Source organism: Strongylocentrotus purpuratus, unplaced genomic scaffold, assembly GCF_000002235.5.
Source record: "Strongylocentrotus purpuratus isolate Spur 01 unplaced genomic scaffold, Spur_5.0 spur5_scaffold_8, whole genome shotgun sequence".
Classification (NCBI taxonomy): Eukaryota; Metazoa; Echinodermata; class Echinoidea; order Camarodonta; family Strongylocentrotidae; genus Strongylocentrotus; species Strongylocentrotus purpuratus.
The window spans coordinates 1511365-1529886 of NW_022145614.1; the positions used below are offsets into that span (position 1 = coordinate 1511365).

Below are 18522 nucleotides of genomic sequence, written 5' to 3' on the forward strand. Positions count from 1 at the left end.
ATGAAACGTCAAAGCTCCCGCGCGAAGGGGTGAAACTGAATTCAGACAAGGATTAACAGTCGAGAATGGTATAGCAAATCGTCTTCTTTTTATAATAATGTAATGAAACGTCCAAGCTTTCGCGCTCAGCGCGCGGGAGGGAGGAAACTTCATTTAGACACGGATTAACAGTCGAGAACGGTACAATAAATCGTTTTTTTTTCCCTAATAATTTAAGGAAACGTCTAAGCTTCCGCGCTTCACCCACACCCCCTTATGATTCTCTTGCTCACTACCGCCCCTCCCTAAAATAAGTTCCTAGCTCCGCGCCTGCATTAAATATATACATGTAGCTATGATGCTGACTAAGTTGACGAAATAATTCGTATATTCATGTCGTCGAGGAAAATGACTAATTGCGCATACGCAAGTACTATAGATAGTCCATAGGAAAAACAATTTAGCCTTCGGCCCCGGGTTTATAGGGTTAAATTTGTAGATATTGGGACATCTAATTTAGTCGGTAATTGGTGGTTAGTTTTGTCGGTAATCGTTGGCCTCTACACCCCCCCCCCAGTGAAAAAGATCTAGCGACACCCCTGCTTCCAATATGTTCCTTTGAACCAATGCATGACCCCATACCAAAACTTTATATTACCTTTAATGGTAACACTTGCGGATCACACTCTGAACATGATTAAATCAGTGAAAATACTTGGGCTCAGATCAGATTTGAAAGAGAACATGTTCAGGAAATGGTGCTGAAAGCAAACAAGAGAATGAATATGTTAAGCGCCCTGTGTCTCTGTTTCGGCTCCCTGTCTGTGATTTGTTGACCATGTACAGGTGTTACTCGCCCCCTCGTCGAGTATGCTATCCCCGTTTGACACCCAGGTCTTACCTTCTCCGAGAGTGCAAAAACCTGCCCTTCGTTTGATCATGGGTTCAGCTTATTCATTTTACGATGAAGCGCTGGAATACACACATCTTGAGAAATTTGCAGTTAGAAGGATTCATCTCCACAAGAAATTTGCCCAGGTTCACACGAAATTTAGCTACTTCAATAGCTGGTTACCCTTAGTTTAAGCCCCAATCACACCAAACCAGTTCTCACTACGTTCTGGAACCGTCCTAGAAAATCTTAAAACGGGTTATGGTCGGGGTAGAATGTGTAAATAATGTATATAATACGATCCTAGTTCGTTCATAAACAGTCCTCAATACGTCCATCTCGTCTTTCACCCGTCCGCAGTCAGTTTAAACTCATTATTATCTATTTCTACCTCGTTCCCAATATGTCCAAACCCATTTTAACTATAGTTCGCCACTTGTTCTAACTAGTTTGTAACCCAACCACACCGTTCAGAGACAGTTCAACTCGTCCTCATCTCGTTCTTAGTGCGTTCAAACGCGATCCTCTAGAGCGTGTGCAATCCCGTCCTGGCTCGAGGGCTATAAAAACTCAGCGAGTTCTCGCCATTCCTCATTCCCGTTCAACTTCAGCGCTTCAAGCTTTGCAGATCAAGACATTCAAGTGAAGCCCCCATTTCACCAAACTAGTTCTCACTACGTTTTGGGAAATGTTGCCAAACGTAGTAGTAACTGTTTGCGACCTTTTCATTGACGGGCTCGGACAAGCTTGGACGAGAAGGGTGCTCTAGAACTTTGAGCCTGTTAAAAATGGTCCCCGTCCTGCAATTTATTAGACGGAGTGATAGCGTACTTAAAACGAGATGGACGTACTACGAACGGAATTAATGCGTCCCAGAAAAAACGAAACCGAGAATTATCGATGTTTTATCATAACTTAATCACAATAATTGATAAATTATTTGTAAAGCTTAGATCCTCTTCTTTCATTTGATGTAACTCATATGATTCATATCCCACGCATGAGTGATTAAAATCAATTTAAAGAGAGGAAACCAAATAGCCATTTGGCGGGCGGTATCTGAATTTTAAAGAGAAAATTACATTTCTAGGAAGTTGAATTTTTGCCCTTTCATATGACACCTCAATCAGGAAAAATGAGCCTGGAATAACAAAGTTCTGTTTGTTTAAAGTAATGCTTGCATTTCCATAATTTGATCAAATGAGTTCGTTTTCACTGGCTGTCTGTCGTAGCAACGTACAGAGTTTCGTTGACGATCAGCCATGCACAAAGAAGACGAAAGACCTGATGCATGGCTGATCTTCAACGAAACGGAGTTAAGTCCTTTGTCAACGGGGTACAAACGAGTTGGACGTATTGTGGACTGTTTATGAACGAACTAGGGTCATATTATAGACATAAGTCCAGTCCGAGCCCGTCCATGAAGGCCTTAAACAGATCGTAAGCAGTTGCTACTACGTTCAACTCCGTTTGCACATAACTGTTTACAATCTGTTTAAGGACTTCATGGACGAGCTCGGACGAGAACGTACTCTAGAACTTTGAGCCTGTTCAAACATTTTCCCCGTCCTGCAATTAGACGGATTGGCAACGTATTTAAAACGAGATGGACGTACTGCGAACGGACTGATTACCGTTCTATGAACGGAATTGCCGTGATACATGTATATCCTACTAGGAACATGACCTGGTCGAGTATCAATTAGCAGTAGTATAAGCCCCCATCACACCAAACTAGGTCCCACTACGTTCTGGAACCGTCCTAGAAAATTGTAAAACGGGTTTTGGTCGGGGTAGAATGTGTAAATAATATCTACAATACGATCCTATTTCGTTCATTAACAGTCCACAATTTGCCCAACTCGTCTGTTCCCCGCCCACAGTAAGTTCATATCAAGTTCAGATCGGGTAAATTTGCCATGTCCAAGCGGGCTATTATTGGGGGGGGGGAGGGGGAGGGGAGAGGGAGAGGGGGAGGGGGAGGGGGGAGAGGGGGAGGGGGAGGGGTTGGGGGGCTCATCTCAAATTATGCACTCTCCTTGACATGGTCTAAATCATTATTTTCACCGGTTCAACATATGCTTTAATAGGAATGAATGGAATACTTACAGCACATAGATGTGCAACCAGAACAGAGATCCCGATGGCCAGTGGACTCGATCCTCCGGGACTCGGACGACTCTTGTCCACCGTAGCAAAGATGACAAGAACCAGTTGATAGGTGAGAAAAAGTTCCATGAGGAAAGCTTGCCATTCTGTGACATCTGGTCCAGGTGTAGTAGGTCCGATGGTGTCATTGATGTCAGCAGGTGTAATCACTTTGACCATACCAGCAGCGGCGATAGCCCCGATCACCTGGGCTAGTGAGTAGGCTACACATCGTAAGGGGGTGATCCGGTGAAGCAGCAAGAAAGCAAGTGACACGGCAGGATTGAGATGACCACCGCTGATATGAGCGGTAACGTGGATAAATGTAGCCAGTCCAAGACCAAAAGCAAGGGCGATCTGCACCTGGCTGGGGATGTATGGGGCATTCCAACCCGATGTCGAACTAAGCCCGATGAAGATGAAGAAAAACATGCCGACGAACTCAGCGGCTACGGCCTGCCAGAACTTGATGGACCTTGCCTCATCAGCCATCGAAATTGCATGCCGCGAGTCTGGCATGCTGTGAAAATCTGTGGATTGAAAACAAAAGTTAACTAATGTATTCGCATTTCATACATGATTGTGGAACAAAATTTGTTCTGTTCTTAACAAGACAGCTTCAGACAGCTTTGCCCGACATGGCAACAAATGATAGGCCTAAGACCAAGGTTAGCGCGATTTAAATCACCCTGATTTAAATCGTGATTTGAATCGTGATTGAAATAACCCCTAATATTATTTGGTTAATTACAACAGTTTAAACACATCTAATTACAACAGTTTAAACACATCTTCAGAAGTTATCTCAACCGGACTCACAGGAGCGTCAAACAAGACCCGTGAAGGAGGTGAATATTATTATCTTCCTCGGTAAATCCCGATGAAAATAATTGAAAGCCTGTACAATTTCTGCCTTTTCCTGGTCTGAAGATGTTTTACTACCATCTGGTTTAGTTAGGTTTGCTACACTTTCACGAGTTGTTGTTTTTGATCTGATTATGATCAGGAAGCTGTTACTAACTTTAGTTACAGCTTCCTGATATGACCATGCAGAATCCTTTCACATTTCGTTTGACACCAGCGGCAATAAATGGATATTTACCCTTGAACCGCAATTTTACCACTACCAGTCTATATCTTTAAATCAAAGATAATCTTGCAATGGTCACTCTTTCCAAGACCTGCACTGTTAAAAAAGTTGGGCAAATGTTACTGGGTAAATTCAATACAAATCATGATAGATGGGCGTCGTCCAGACTACAACTTGTGATTACGTGTCTTCGGATTTTCGTTATTTTCAACATTTTCTCTTCTTGATATGAACATTATTTGAATATGGACTAATTGACTGACTTCTCAGATAATCAGGAAATCTGTCTTTGTCATGGTATTATAACTGTAATGTGCTTTTTTTGGAATAGCTCTTCTGAAGAGTACTGCCTACAAAGCTCTAGCAAGACCACTCATTGAGTAGTTTGGGATCCCTCCTCTGCAAACCACATCCATCAAATAGAAATGGTACAAAGAAGGGCCGCTAGATTCACCCTCAATCGGTACCACAACACCTCTAGCGTGACCTCCATGCTCCAACAACTTGACTGGACCACACTCGAGCAACGAAGAGAAAATTACAGACTGGTGATAATGTACAAGCTCCACAACAACCTGGTAGCACTCGACACATCATCGTACATCAACCCTGTCACAAGACCCTCCAGGACTGCCCATGCAGCTACCAAGTCCTCCGTTCAAGAACTGAGCAACACAAGCAGTCCTTCTTTCCCAGGACTGTGAGGAGTTGGAATAACCTGCCATCAGAAACAGTATGTGCCTCATCCGTCAATGCCTTCCGTCAAAGCCTGACGGGAGGCAGCAACTAAGTCTGGGAACTTTTTACTTGCACCATGAAAATAGCATTGCACCATGCACCTTGCTCACGTAAGCACACACACACACTCATCAGTCTGCAAGAATCTTCAACTGTGAAGGAGGTAGACTTAACCCAAGCCATCAAGAAGTATGACTGAGAATGAATTAGAAGACTTAAAACAATACAGTCGTCGTAACTCCATCCGCATCTTAGGCTTACCTGAGATGCCAAATGAAAACACTTATCAACTCGCTATTGACCTAGTAACCAAATCCCTTGGCATTAACTTGTCCCCCGCCAACATCGACAGATCCTACCGGGTTGGAAAACCACGTTCTTCAAGTGCTTCAGCTAATGCTCCTCCAGATGATTCTACACCATCAACTCGTAAGATGTATGACAGAGCGTCGTCCCAAGCCAGGAATCTACACCAGTCCGCGTATAGGCCCCGACCGATACTAGTCAAACTATGTTCTTATCGCCATAAGCGGATCATAATGAGTAAGAAGTCACAACTCAAAGAGTCAAGATTAATGATTGTGGAAGATCTCATAAAAAGGAACTTTCAATTACTAATGGATACTTACTAATAAGGAAGTTAATAATTAATATGATTGGTTGCAGGGGCGTCGCTAGAACTTTTTCAGTGGGGGGGGGGGGTGTAGAGGCCAACGATTACCGACAAAACTAGCCACCAATTACCGACAAAATTAAATGTCCAATATCTACAAATTCAACCCTATAAATCTGGGGCCGAAGGCTAAATTGTTTTTCCTATGGACTATCTATGGTACTTGCATATGCGCAAAATGTATATTTTCCTCGACGACGTAAATAAACGAATTATTTCTTCAATCTTGTCAGCATCATATCTATATATTATAATGCAGGCGCGGAGCTAGGATCTTATTTTGGGAGGGGCGGTAGTGAGCAAGAGAATCACTTAAAAGCGCGCTCATTAGGGGGGTTTGGGTGATGGGCCTGCCGCGCGAAGCGCGGAAGCTTAGACGTTTCCTTAAATTATTAGGAAAAGAAGACGATTAATTGTACCGTTTTCGACTGGTAATCCTTGGCTGAATGAAGTCCCCCCCCTCCCGCGCGAAAGCTTTGACGTTTCATTAAATTATTATAAAAAGAAGACGATTTGCTGTACCGTTCTCGACTGTTTATCCTTTTCTGAATTCAGTTCCCCCCCCCCCACCCGGTGATGGGCCTGCCGCGCGAAGCGCGGAAGCTTAGACGTTTCCTTAAATTATTAGGAAAAGAAGACGATTAATTGTACCGTTTTCGACTGGTAATCCTTGGCTGAATGAAGTCCCCCCCCCCCTCCCGCGCGAAAGCTTTGACGTTTCATTAAATTATGAGAAAAAGCAGACGTTTCGGTGTACTGTTCTCGACTCTTAATCCTTATCTGAATGAAGCTTCCCCCTCCCGCGTGAAGCGCGGAAGTTTTGACGTTTCATTAAATTATTAGAGAAAAACGACGATTCGTCGTACCGTTTTCGACTCTTAATAAGTCTTATTTATCTGAACTCAGTTTCCCCCTCTCGCGCGAAGCGCGAAAGCTTTGACGTTTCCTCATATCATTAGAGAAAGAACACGATTCGTTGTACCGTTTTCGACTCTAAATAAGTCCTATCAGTTTTGTCTGAATTCAGTTTCCCCCTCTCACGCGAAACGCGGAATTTTTGGCGTTTCATCACAATATTGAGAAAGGAAGACGATACATCGTACCGTTTTCGACTCTTATCAAGCCCTATTTATCTGAAATCAGTTCCCCCTTTCGCGCGAAAGCTTTGACGTTTCCTCAAATTATTAGAGAAAGAACACGATTCGTTATACCTTTTTCGACTTTTAATAAGCCCTATTTGTCTGAATTCAGTTTCCCACTCTCGCGCGAAGCGCGGAAGCTTTGACGTTTCCTTAATTTATTAGAGAAAGAAGACGATTTGTTGTACCGTTCTCGACTCGTCTAAATGAAGTTTCATCACAATATAAAGAAAGGAAAACGATTCGTCGTACCGTTGTTGACTATTAAACCTTGTTTGAATTTAGTTTCCCCGAAAAGTTTAAACCTCTGATTTCTTTAGCTGATATTATAGGAAAGTGAAACTTCGAGAAAATACAAGTATTGTAGTTTTAGTCACTCTCGAAGTCGTCACAGCGGATAAGAAGTCACAGTTCGTAGGGAAAAAAACTTGTCGACCGACCGACAATATACATCTCACCGACTTCAAATTTCTGCATTGATATAGTACACGAGGGTCGAGCAAGAATACCGACACAGCTGACCCGTCACAGCAACATATTTAGCCGTGTCTTTCTTGCTCCCTCGACGAGACGACTCCACCCAACAACCCCCTTCTCTCTTTTACTCCCACTCCTCCTCTCTCAGACTCTTACCTCCCCTCTCTTTCATCCCCCGTTTCTTTTGTTTCCCTTTCACATTTCTTTCTTCTTTTTTCCTTTTCTTTCTTTTCTTTCTTTTCCTTTCTTTCCTCTCCTCCCTCTTTTTCTTTTTTCTCTTTCTTTCTTCTCTTTTCTTTCTTTTCTTTTACTTTCTTTCCTTTCTTTTCCTTTTTTTCTTTTCTTTCCCTTTCCCTCTCTTTTTTTTTCCCTCTCTTTTTTCCCTCTCCCCCTTTTCTTTTTTTCCCGACGGCGGCGCAATTTTACCGACAATATCCTGACAGGTGGGGGGGGGGGGGGGGTGTCGCACCCCCCCCCCCAACACTCCCCCTTTGGCGACGCCCCTGATTGGTTCTGTAGCAACAAACTCTTATTGAATTTTGACAAAACAAAGTTTATGATTTGCAGAACGAGGAACAGGAGGGTCCCGAATGATCTTAATAATTTTACTATTGGTGGTCATGATATATCACGTGTGGATAATGTTCAATTTTTAGGTACAGTATTACAGTAAACGAATTTCTCTCATGGAAACCGCATATTAGTAGTATTTGTACTAAAGTATCAAGATGTATAGGAATCATATCAAGGCTCAAATTTATATTACCACAAAACATACTCGTCACTTTATACTATAGGTTAATCTTGCCTCACCTAACATACTGTAACTCAGTAAGGGGTCATACTTTCAGAGACCATCTTTCTAGATTAATAATACTTCAGAAAAAAGCAATTAGACTTATTACATCATCCCCATATTACTGTTCGAGTATGCCATTATTTATTAAAATTCTCACAATGACCTACAAGTGCATCCATAAAATGGCTCCATCCTATCTCCAAAACCTTCTCTCATTACATCAACCAGGAAGGCATGGTCTGAGATCTGGCAACGACCCAACCTTGCTCTCGGTTCCCAGGAGTCGTACACGCTTTGGGGATCGATCTTTTTCTGTTTCCGCACCACGTCTCTGGAACAATCTCCCTCAGGCTGTACGACCTTCTCCTTCTCTCGCTATCTTTCAACGTTCCTTGAAAACCTTTCTCTTTAATAGTTGAATTTATATATTTTTGTGTACGTAATTTTATTGTTTGCTATCAATGTCAATTAAGTAATGTAATGTTGTAAAGCGCTGTGATACACATGTATGTCTGTAAGAGCGCTATATAAATGCCAATATTATTATTATTATTATTAAAGAAAATGAATATTTTACCAATCTCTGAATTAATTTCTATGAACTCTCTTATTTTTATGTATAAATACCAGTCTGGATTTTTACCAAAAATATTTGAAAATATGTTCACCCTTAATTCGTCTGTACATAATTACAACACTCGTCAATGTAAACTATTTCATCAACCTAAGGTTTCCACTTCCATGGCCTCAAACTCATTCAGAGTAAAATATATTAAATTGTGGAACAGCCTTGATTACAGTATTCAACAAAGCTCAACTCTTTCAAAATTCAAATTTTCTATAAAAAGACTCTATCTCACCAATATTAATACGTGCTAAGTAGATATATGAAATGTATTAATTAATTCTAACTTTCTTCTCCTGTTTCATGAGCTCTCTCCACTCCTACAATTTTCTCTTTCTCTTTTCTTTTCACCATGCCTACTCATTCTAATTATTTTCTTCTGTAATACTGACTCTCCCCTCCCCTCTCTTTCTCCTTCTCTCTATGTATTCCTTCCCTATGATATTTTACTCTATCTCATCTATCTTATTGTGTGTGTATGCTAGTGTGTGTGTGCTAGGGTGTTTGTATGTCTGTGTGTGGACGTGTACCTGTATCTGTCTATTTATAGTAGCTGTTAAGATGATCACAATTTCCTAATTTATATTTAATTTGCTGTTTTATAATTTTCTCAAATGTTTAGATACTTCTCTAACAAAGTTATAAATTTTATATTGTATACCGGGGCCCTGCCTACAAGCAACCTGCTTATTAAGGGTATCCCTCCATGTTTATGTTTATATCGTTATTTTAATATAATGTGTCAATACTATGTTATATTTGTTCTTTTTAAAGATGGAAAAAATAAATTGAAATTGAAATTAAATCGAAGGTGGGCAAATTTTGTCCGATAATTGGGTTATTTTTTCCCAACCATTTACTATATGAAGTTACCTCAAGAAAGGTAAAAAAAAAAAGTTGTGGGCAGATGTTTCTGGGTAAATCGATGTTGGGCAAATGTCGTCCACCAATTGGGTTATTTCCTACCAACCATGTAGTAACCGATGAAATAATTGGGTAATGTTATTGGGCAAATTAGAGTTGGGCCATTTTTGTCCAACATTTGGGTTATTTTTCGCCCAACCATTTACTACATGTATTTACCCAATTACATGTTCAATATAAATTGGGCAGATGTAACTGGGCAAACGTAAGTCGGGCAACATTATAATTCAACAATAGGGTTACATTCTTATATTAGAGGTGTCGTGGTCGAGTGGATATGTCACACGACTGTGGATCACAAGTTCCATGGTTCAAGTCCCGCCGTGGCATTAATGTCCTTTTTCATATAATATTTTATGCAATTAGTTGCCCAACTAGTGTTTCATATATGCGACACAATGTAATGGGGAGAATTGGGTGAATTTCTGATTGGGTAAATTTTTGTTTGGTAAAAGTTGGGTATTTTCTTTTTAGCCAACACTGGGTAAATCATGCAAAATCTAATTTACACAACAGTTGGTTGGACACATAATCGCCCTCATGTTGGGTAAAAATTGGGCAATTTTTTGCCCAATATTTTTTAGAGTGTGCCGAAGTTACAATATCTAAGACAGCAGTCTCACTCATTGTGAAAACAAGACCGTTGGCTATAATTGTCGTGTAGGTGAACCTGGTGCTGAATTAATAAGGTATCTGTACAACAATCTAAGAACTTATGAGCAGGATGATCATAAATTGTCAAACAAGATTCTATTTCCCAATTTGTTTCTGGGTAGGCCTAATTAAAATCGCCAAATATCAAAATCTCCCGAAATCTACTCTGACCAGTAGGGCTCCTACAAACGAGACCACCTAAAGGATTACCACCACCCTGTAACTCTATACCAGCAAAAACTGCCTCAGGCTTGAATTCAAGTTCAGGAAAACTTGCATAATATGCCTCTGCTTTGAGGTCTTTTCGAACATCATGGGGATTATGAAAAACATCACATCCTTCCAGCTTCACTTCTGCTGGGTCAACATTAAAACGTACATTTTTAGGGTTTTACTTCCTTTAAACCAATAATGTGAGGATGGTACAATTATTATAGTTTATAATTCCAATTCGTGTCTCTTATTTAGTTACATGGTGCAATACAGTGTTTTATCAGATCCATTGAGGTTACCGATCGAGACTCTGACCCTGACTCTGACTTCAAGTCCGAGCAGCTGCCAATAATTCAGTTAAAGCCCCACTGCATTACTTACAACTACTTGCGCCCTCTATATAGCAAACAATGCATTATCATTGACCGTTGGTCCCCCATGGTCCCCTTTTTCGTATGTTAATTAAGAGCTGATTTTATGAAATAACCTCCTGTCAGTGACCATGAGGGTAGGTCTAATCCCTCCTGGCCAAACTAGTGCAGAAAGGCTTTAATGTGTCAGTACCACTTGCCATGCTTAATTATAATATATACACACGACCAATCTACTATACTAACTTTAAAAGCGCCATGAGCACCGAAAGGTGGACCTGTGCGCTTTACAATTAGCTAGCCACTAGTATTATTATCATTAAAAGTGTACTCACCTGTTATGGGTGTAGAATTAGACAGTATACCAAAAAAAATACAAAAAAGGTTGGAAGTAAACATCGTTAACGAGTGAACGCCGATCGCACTAACGTATACAACAACGCCAAAATTTACCACCTTATCCACCGAATTTTAGACTTATCGTCTTTATTGATTATCCATTGGAAAGATGTCGCACGAACAATGCTACAGTGTAGTTATTCTGTCAAGCATAATACAGCCTCCCTTGAGTGACTACCATGAATCGATGTTTGTTTCTATGGGGAGGGGGGAGTGTTTAGGGGGAAGGTTACCCGTCGGAGAGTGTTATTGCCATTATGAATATGGTTAGAGCATCCTCGATCTATACTAACTCGAAAATACTTTATTTATCATTCAAGCCATGCAGTATTAGTCATATATTAGCACATACATGTAATTACAGGGAACTTCTTTACCCCAACCCAAAACATGGCAATCAATGGGTTTGCGAAGGACCAACAATACATCGCCGATATTATTGTACCTATGACCAAAAAATCACATGCTTTAATATCAGTATAATTCTTTCAGTTGTTAAACATGTTTAGAGTACTTACTATTACTCAGCGGACACATGTTTATCCAGTGAATGCGATAATAAATCCAAGCCCTAGATATTCCACTTCAGTTCTGTCTCATCAGTTGTATACAAGAATCAATACAAGATGTCGCGTAAATATCGTACGAATTGTCACAATAACAAACATGGATAATATGACTTAAGTCCCGTAGTTTATAGTTGTTATTGTCTTAAAGACAATATTTGTTCTTTGACTACATTAATAGACCATTTACTGTACTTGAGCCTGACTGCTGTCTGTTTACACCATTACAGTCAACGCCCCCTTGTCAACGGAACCTAGGAGAGTTCAAGGGTCAAAAAGCATTTCCAGGGTGAGGTGCGTTTTGAAAGATGGCTAATTTCCTGGAAACATTCGAATTAAACGATTTTCCGTGAAGCAAAACAGAATATAATCAGAAGTAGCTTAATCTGAAAACATTGTGGTTTGTTTAAAAATTAGACTGACATTATTAAGACATTGTGGTTTGTTTAAAAATTAGACTGACATTATTAAGATCGTATAAAACCACAGAAATCGTTTGCCAGTGGAGCCTGTGGAGGGAATCAGAAAAAAGAAGGAATAAAAAGAAGAAAACAATGAGAAAAATATTTTACTTTTAAAGATAAAATCAGAGGAAGAAAAAAAACGGAGCAGATGAGGACAATAAAAATAATGGAAAGAGAAGAAGAAAAGAAAAGTAAAATAATAACAAAGTGTAAAATTTCGAAGGTAAAGATGTCGCAAAAAACAACGTGACTGAAATTATGTGTGTGAAAACACTCCACCCTTCACCGAACAGCCAACACCCTAATTTATTAATAGAGACTTTTATGCGCCTGATCGCATTCGAATGATCGCATCTGGAATTAACTACCCCTACCAACCACTGCAGTTAGACACTAGCCTAGCAAAAACTGCATAAAATAAATTCTACTTTAAAAATATTAAACAACTCCACCATCTCCAATATAATCAATTCCATCAACATCATCACCATCATCATCATCATCATCAGTGGCAGATCCAGCCGGCGGCGAGGGCGGGGGCCCAAGGAGGATTCCTATAATTCGGAAGAAAATATTTAGCGGCGAATAAACGGGGAGGTGGGGGGGGGGGGGGTATATAAGGAGCACTACTTTTTAACTCAACCCCTCCCCCTCTTGAGCTGCCACTAATCAGCATTATCATCATTGAATTAGACACTAGGCCTATAGGTACATCAACAGGAGAAACGTCACCAATATCATGCATTATCTTCATCACCACTGTTACCGCCATCATTATCACCATAACCAAAGCTAAATTAGACTATACATGTTCATACATCAGCAGAATAGACCACACATTCGAGCTCTCTGTTCCTGAAGCCACAATAGACTCCTACAACAAGTTCAACTAGACCTCTACAAATTTACAACTAGTTTTCATTTTATCCCCGGACCATTCGCATCTGGGATTAATACCAGTACTGTACAGTTCCAGCCACTGCAGTTACTGCTTTCCAGATGGCCGCCCTTCCTGTCATCATAGTGTTGGAACCTCCTGTAGGTTCCAGAATGCAGCAAATGCTGTATTATTACCCCCACCCCCTTAATGTCGACGTTAACAGAGTTCACTTGTACGTAGCTAGCTAGCTGCGTAGATGCAGCCAGAAATAAATTGGCGTAGATCTAGGCCAAGTAACAACAAAAACAAAGACAAGTCTAAACCGTCACTTTTGCTTTGGATTTAAAAAAAAGTACCGGTATGCACCTAATAAAAATAGCACTTACAAATACAATCTTAAATGTTCGTCCTTTACTTTCCTTTATAGCAATATAAGATTTATGATTATAATGCGTGTATTTTTTTTGCAAATGCCTAGATCTAGTTTCAATCGACTGGCCTACTAGGCCTAGATTAGACCGAAAACTTCAGTCTCTCTAATCGTCGGTTGTTCCACTGAGACTACGTCTGGCTCCACTAGACCTCCGATTGACAACAAATGTCAGTTTTATTAAAGAAATGACCCAAATCAGATGGTTATTGCTGTCTAGGCCTAGATAAACTACTGTGGCTTTATTCTGTTACGCGTCGAGAGCGAGACACATAACTACCCCCCCCCCACCCTCCATCATCCTAAATCTATCTGACACGTTCAATTCCCAACATTACAGATCTAGACCATAATATTAATAATAAAACGAAGCGCACATACCGTTGGTCCGTACCGGTACGGTACCCTTTGATATTAATGATGGATGATACACTCTCGAAAAGTGGTCTACAGGCTCCTTAAGTCCAATGTGACTTCTTGAATATCACGACAAAAAAGTGCTTGAAGTTGAACGAGATTTCTGCGTCTGCGCTGCGCAATCACGGTGATTGACGTCTAGTAGTAGTCTGTGAACTAGACTTGCCGAACTTGACCAGACTACTATAAGCTAGCTAGTCAACAAGCTGGTCGAGTCGACTAGATGCGTGGCCGACGTCGCATCCGGTACGTCACGTCGTCACGTCAGAATCCAAACAAGCTAAGGACAAGTTTTTTTACCACATTGGTGATTGCATGCATTTAATTGTATAGACCCGGCCAATTCTGATTTGTTTATAAATTTGGTGGGTAGCCTAAATGATACGGCGTTACTTTCTTTTTGTTCTTAAAACACACACACACACAAACACACAAGTCATAGGGTCTGGATTATATGCCTAAGGCGCCGGAAGTGGGTGGGGGGGGGGGCACTCGCCCCCAACCCCAAAAGTGGGGGCAAAACGCATTTTTGCCCCCCCCCCCCCCCAAAAAAAAAAAAAAAAACGCCCCCCACTCCAAAAAAAAGAAGAACAGCAGTAAAGGAGTAAAGCCAAAAGAACATAACAATAATACCAGCCTGAATTGAATTACATATAAAATTCTATTCAAAGAAAAGGAAACATTCCGCATGCCACCTATATTTATCAATGGAGGTTTTTATAATAGCGATATGCGCATATCGTGGAAATATTGTGAGAGGATAGAAGGCGCGTGTGTTTTTTGTTATGGGTACGTAGACATGAGCCCCTGAACGCTGGCGTACTGATGGCGGGGCGGGGGGTGCGGTATTTTTTTATTCGATACCAGTGATTTACAAATGTTGCTGAAATGAAATGATTTGCTGGTATTTAAAAAAAAAAAATTGTAAGTCATACCTTTTTAGGCGTTTGTTGGAAAATTAGAAATCCCCAAATTTACAGTCGAGCGAAAAATATGCTAGAAGCCTTCATGTTAGGGCCTGCAGAACGGCTGGGCTCGGGGGCTTGACGGCCCCCCTCACTTTTTGAAAAAGTGTGTTTCAGAGAAAAAGAAAGAACGAGAGAGAAAAAAAATAAGTGACCTGCCAAACTACCCTGAGCTTCTGGGGGCTCAGACCCTTGACCCCCTGCCGGGGCGCATGCCCTGGACCCCACGCCAATTTAGGCTCTACCTGATCGTTAAAACTCCACTTTGAAAAAAAGTTCTGCGGGGCCTGCATGTAACGTGTAAGAGTGGTGGTGATGCAGATTTTTCTTCTGTTCCCCCCCCCCTCCAAACGTTTTTACTCTTAAATACGCCACTAGGTGAACCCCCTGGAATGTTGGACCCCCCCCCCCCCATCCCAAACTGCTCAGGCCGGCCTGCCTGTATACATGTATAAATGCCACTAAATTAGGAATTCTATACTAGTCTATAGGTTTAATCACTTGAACTTTGAGTTTGAAGGGGCACAGATACTCGTCTAGATTTGAGAATAAAATGAGAAATTAAAGACAAGAGTAGGGCCAGTGAAGTATTTATTTTATTTTGATGAAAGTAGTCTAGGTTAGGCGCTACGTTAGTTAGGGTCTATATATATATATATATATATCTGGGTCTCATTGTAGGGGAGTGTTTCACAAAGTCGACTAGGATCGACTTTAAGTTGGACTTGACTATGGCAGACCGTTCTTGTCGCTGAATAATTGATACAGCCATTGGTCTCTCCAGTGGCGGATCCAGGGGGGGGGGGGGGACATGTAAAAACACGTGAATTTTACCTTTTTTGGACGACATGGGCCCCCCTCAATTAGTGCTCACTACCCCCCCCCCCCCCCCCCCCCCCCCCCCCCCCCCCCCCCCCCCCCCCCCCCCCCCCCCCCCCCCCCCCCCCCCACTGAGCGCATTTTCGGGAGCAAAAATAAAACAAATTGGGCCCCCACCCGCTAAGAAATCCTGGATCCGCGCCTGGGTCTCTCAAGGGACGAACAAATCATGATCACAAATATACACAATTTACATTTTGTGATAGGGTCTAATTCATCATTGAAGGAAAAACATTATCTAAAGATCATAACCAGCAACCACTGGTATGAATGGCCTGCCATAGTTAAGTCTAACATAAAGTCGATCTTAGTCTTTGTGAAACACTCCCCTGGTGCTGGTCCTGATCCTGCATGCACTAGCACTGTGCACGTCGCGCGCTCGCGATCGATCACCTTCTTTCGCGATGATGGTGTACGTATGTGTGTGTGTGTAGTGCGCACAATGAATTCAAATATTTTAATTGCCGACGCGACGCAACATTAACGTGCGTGATGCTAGAGATATAATAAGACTGCGCTACACTTCACAAGAGGAGTTCTGGGAAAACAACTTGTGGTGAGTATCAAATCAATACAACAAATAGTTAATGAAAGTAAAGAGAATTTCTTCTTTTTAATTCATCATGACAATAAGCATTCATTCATTCGGTGACAGAGAAAGTCGATTGTGTGACTTGTCTTTGGTTACTCATTGAAATTACCTTAACATTAAAGGTTTAGGCTAGACGTTATCAATCCAGGAAAGGGCAAGGTCTAGACCGAAATTTCTGTCTCTTTCGTTCGTTAGCCTCTGATTTGGGTAGGGTCGGCTCCTTTCTAAAAAAGGAAGAGGAGCCGACCCTACCCAAATGAGAGGCTAACGAACGAAAGAGACAGAAAATTCGGTCTAGCCAAGGTCAAGATCTTATGAAGAGTCTATCATAGGGCCCCGCCCTTGTCATTTGGTACTTGGTTGGGTAATCTCTTTGGCAGCTCACTCGGGAAGCTATACTGGGATGGTAGGTGAGGCGAGTAGCTTCAACTAGATCTACAAGGAGTGTCATGAATTGCTGGAATGGTGTGTGGACAAAGCACTTGTTAATTTACAGTAAAATATGCTAAGCCTACTTGCAAGTAAAAACGAAGCTAGTTGCCTAGTAAGCTATCACTGATATGATGTTAACCAACAACGGGGCTGCATCATGCTGATGGAGGTTAGACTAGTAGAGCAGCCTCCTTGAAGTTGGTTATTCCTGTTGCATTAATTGCTGAGCCTGGCAGATGGTTACAGATCCTTATTGCTCTTGACTTGGGTAGTATGAGAACTTGAAGGAGTTGATAGTTGCAACAGGAATTACATACTTCAGGTCATGGCATGTTTGCAAGCATGTTAATACTTTTGTTACTTAGAAGGTCTAGGGTCTACTACTTTAAAGTTTAAAAGGAGGCTAAAACTAAAACTAAAAGTAAAAAGCCTAAACTGTCAGTGTCAGTGTCAGTGTTACAAATACAAAGCCACAAAAGCCACAATGGCCGTATGCAAGTTGCAGGGCTTGCATTTATAAGCAACAATCACACTCACAGCCTCTGTGCAGAAGTCATTCATGTTATTGATTGTTAACTTATTGTATTATAGATCAGCACTGTGCAGTTTATTCTCAAACCTAAGTAGATCTAGCCTAGATCTAACTCTAAGTAAGTTGCATCAAACTACTTTCTCACTTAGATCTTTTAGTTGTTTGCCTGACTAATTAGGTGGTTAGGCAAGACAGTAAATACAAAAAGTAAAACAGTCTGGTTTTCTAAACATGATTTGCAGAATTTCAACAGGGAGAACGTTACCAAAGCATACAAAAACCAGAGCCAAGTCTTCTCCTTCAAGTTGAAGTTGAAGAGATAAGCAGACTGGACACAATGACAGACTGGGTGCACTGCAACACATGTTTCAGACAGCCTGGAAGTGGTCCAAAGTTTGCCCTTACAAACTGTGGCCACATCTTCTGTGGTGACTGCCTGGAAGGAAGTAAGTTCTTTGTAATAAGGCCTCACTCCTACTAGTCTTCCATTTTAAACACTTAAAAAAAAAAAAAAAAATAGGGAGTAGGGTACTACCTCATGTAGGGACTAGGGTAATTTCAGTAGACCTCCCCAGTGACCTAGACCTAGGCTAATGTCATGTGCTCATTATTTACATTGAAATGTTATGTAATGCGAACATGAAATTCTGTACACACTATTTTCCACAGGGTATTGATGTTGCCTTTGATTATTCTTGTTTTTAGTATTAAATTTTAAAGTCAATAATGTACTTGGTCTTCTTTTTAAAATCAAGATCTGGACTTTGTAAATATCCTATTCTTAATTGTTCCATTATAGGCATTAAAGGTAGTTTAGCAGTAATTCTACAGATCTGGGTACTACATACACAACAATAAATCTGGGTCTATCTATTCACACATACTATAGGCCTACTAGACATGTTCTACTCTATGAGTCCATTCTCTAGGTCTAAAAAAAAAAAAAGTAGAGGGGGGGGGGGGGGGGGAGGTCAGCCTAGAGTACAACTAGGGAGGCTTTAAAAATTAAATATAAATTAAAAGAATACTTCAAGGCTTTAAAAATTCCATAAGCACAGATTGATTGTGTTTATCTTCAGTAGATGTAAACTAACTTTCCATGTGAGATCTATTTAGATGTACTACATGTTCTCAACACATAAGTACTGTGTAAGTATGAATTGCTTCATATGAATGACTTTGAGAATAAGGACAGATTTGGCCTTACAAATTAATCTCTGTGTATATTCAGAAAAAGTGTCATA

The 18522-nt window shown here is 40.9% G+C and overlaps 2 protein-coding genes across 5 annotated transcripts in view; one reads left to right on the forward strand and one right to left on the reverse strand.

Annotated features, from left to right (window-relative positions):
• Positions 1-613: 613 nt before the first annotated feature.
• On the reverse strand, positions 614-14096 carry LOC105447300 (aquaporin-2-like). Of its 4 annotated transcripts, none has more exons than XM_011685164.2 (3): positions 11640-12458; positions 2981-3549; positions 614-740 (listed from the first exon to the last, which is right to left on the reverse strand). In XM_011685164.2, the coding sequence occupies exons 1-3, from the start codon at positions 11656-11658 to the stop codon at positions 660-662; spliced, it is 669 nt and encodes a 222-aa protein (XP_011683466.2). In that variant the 5' UTR covers positions 11659-12458; the 3' UTR covers positions 614-659. The 4 variants fall into 4 exon arrangements, with proteins under 4 accessions (XP_011683466.2, XP_011683467.2, XP_030831839.1 ...); XM_011685165.2 differs by lacking the exon at positions 11640-12458 and adding an exon at positions 13843-14096 and having other exon boundaries at positions 615-740; XM_030975979.1 differs by lacking the exon at positions 11640-12458 and adding an exon at positions 5109-5444 and having other exon boundaries at positions 615-740.
• A 3429-nt stretch (positions 14097-17525) lies between these two features.
• The window catches only part of LOC100891591 (probable E3 SUMO-protein ligase RNF212), a 15347-nt gene continuing 14350 nt past the window's right edge, over positions 17526-18522 (forward strand). The window contains exon 1 of the mRNA XM_030976043.1: positions 17526-17724. Coding sequence (XP_030831903.1) covers positions 17616-17724 — 109 coding nt within the window. The 5' untranslated portion in view covers positions 17526-17615. The remainder of the gene's footprint in view (positions 17725-18522) is intronic.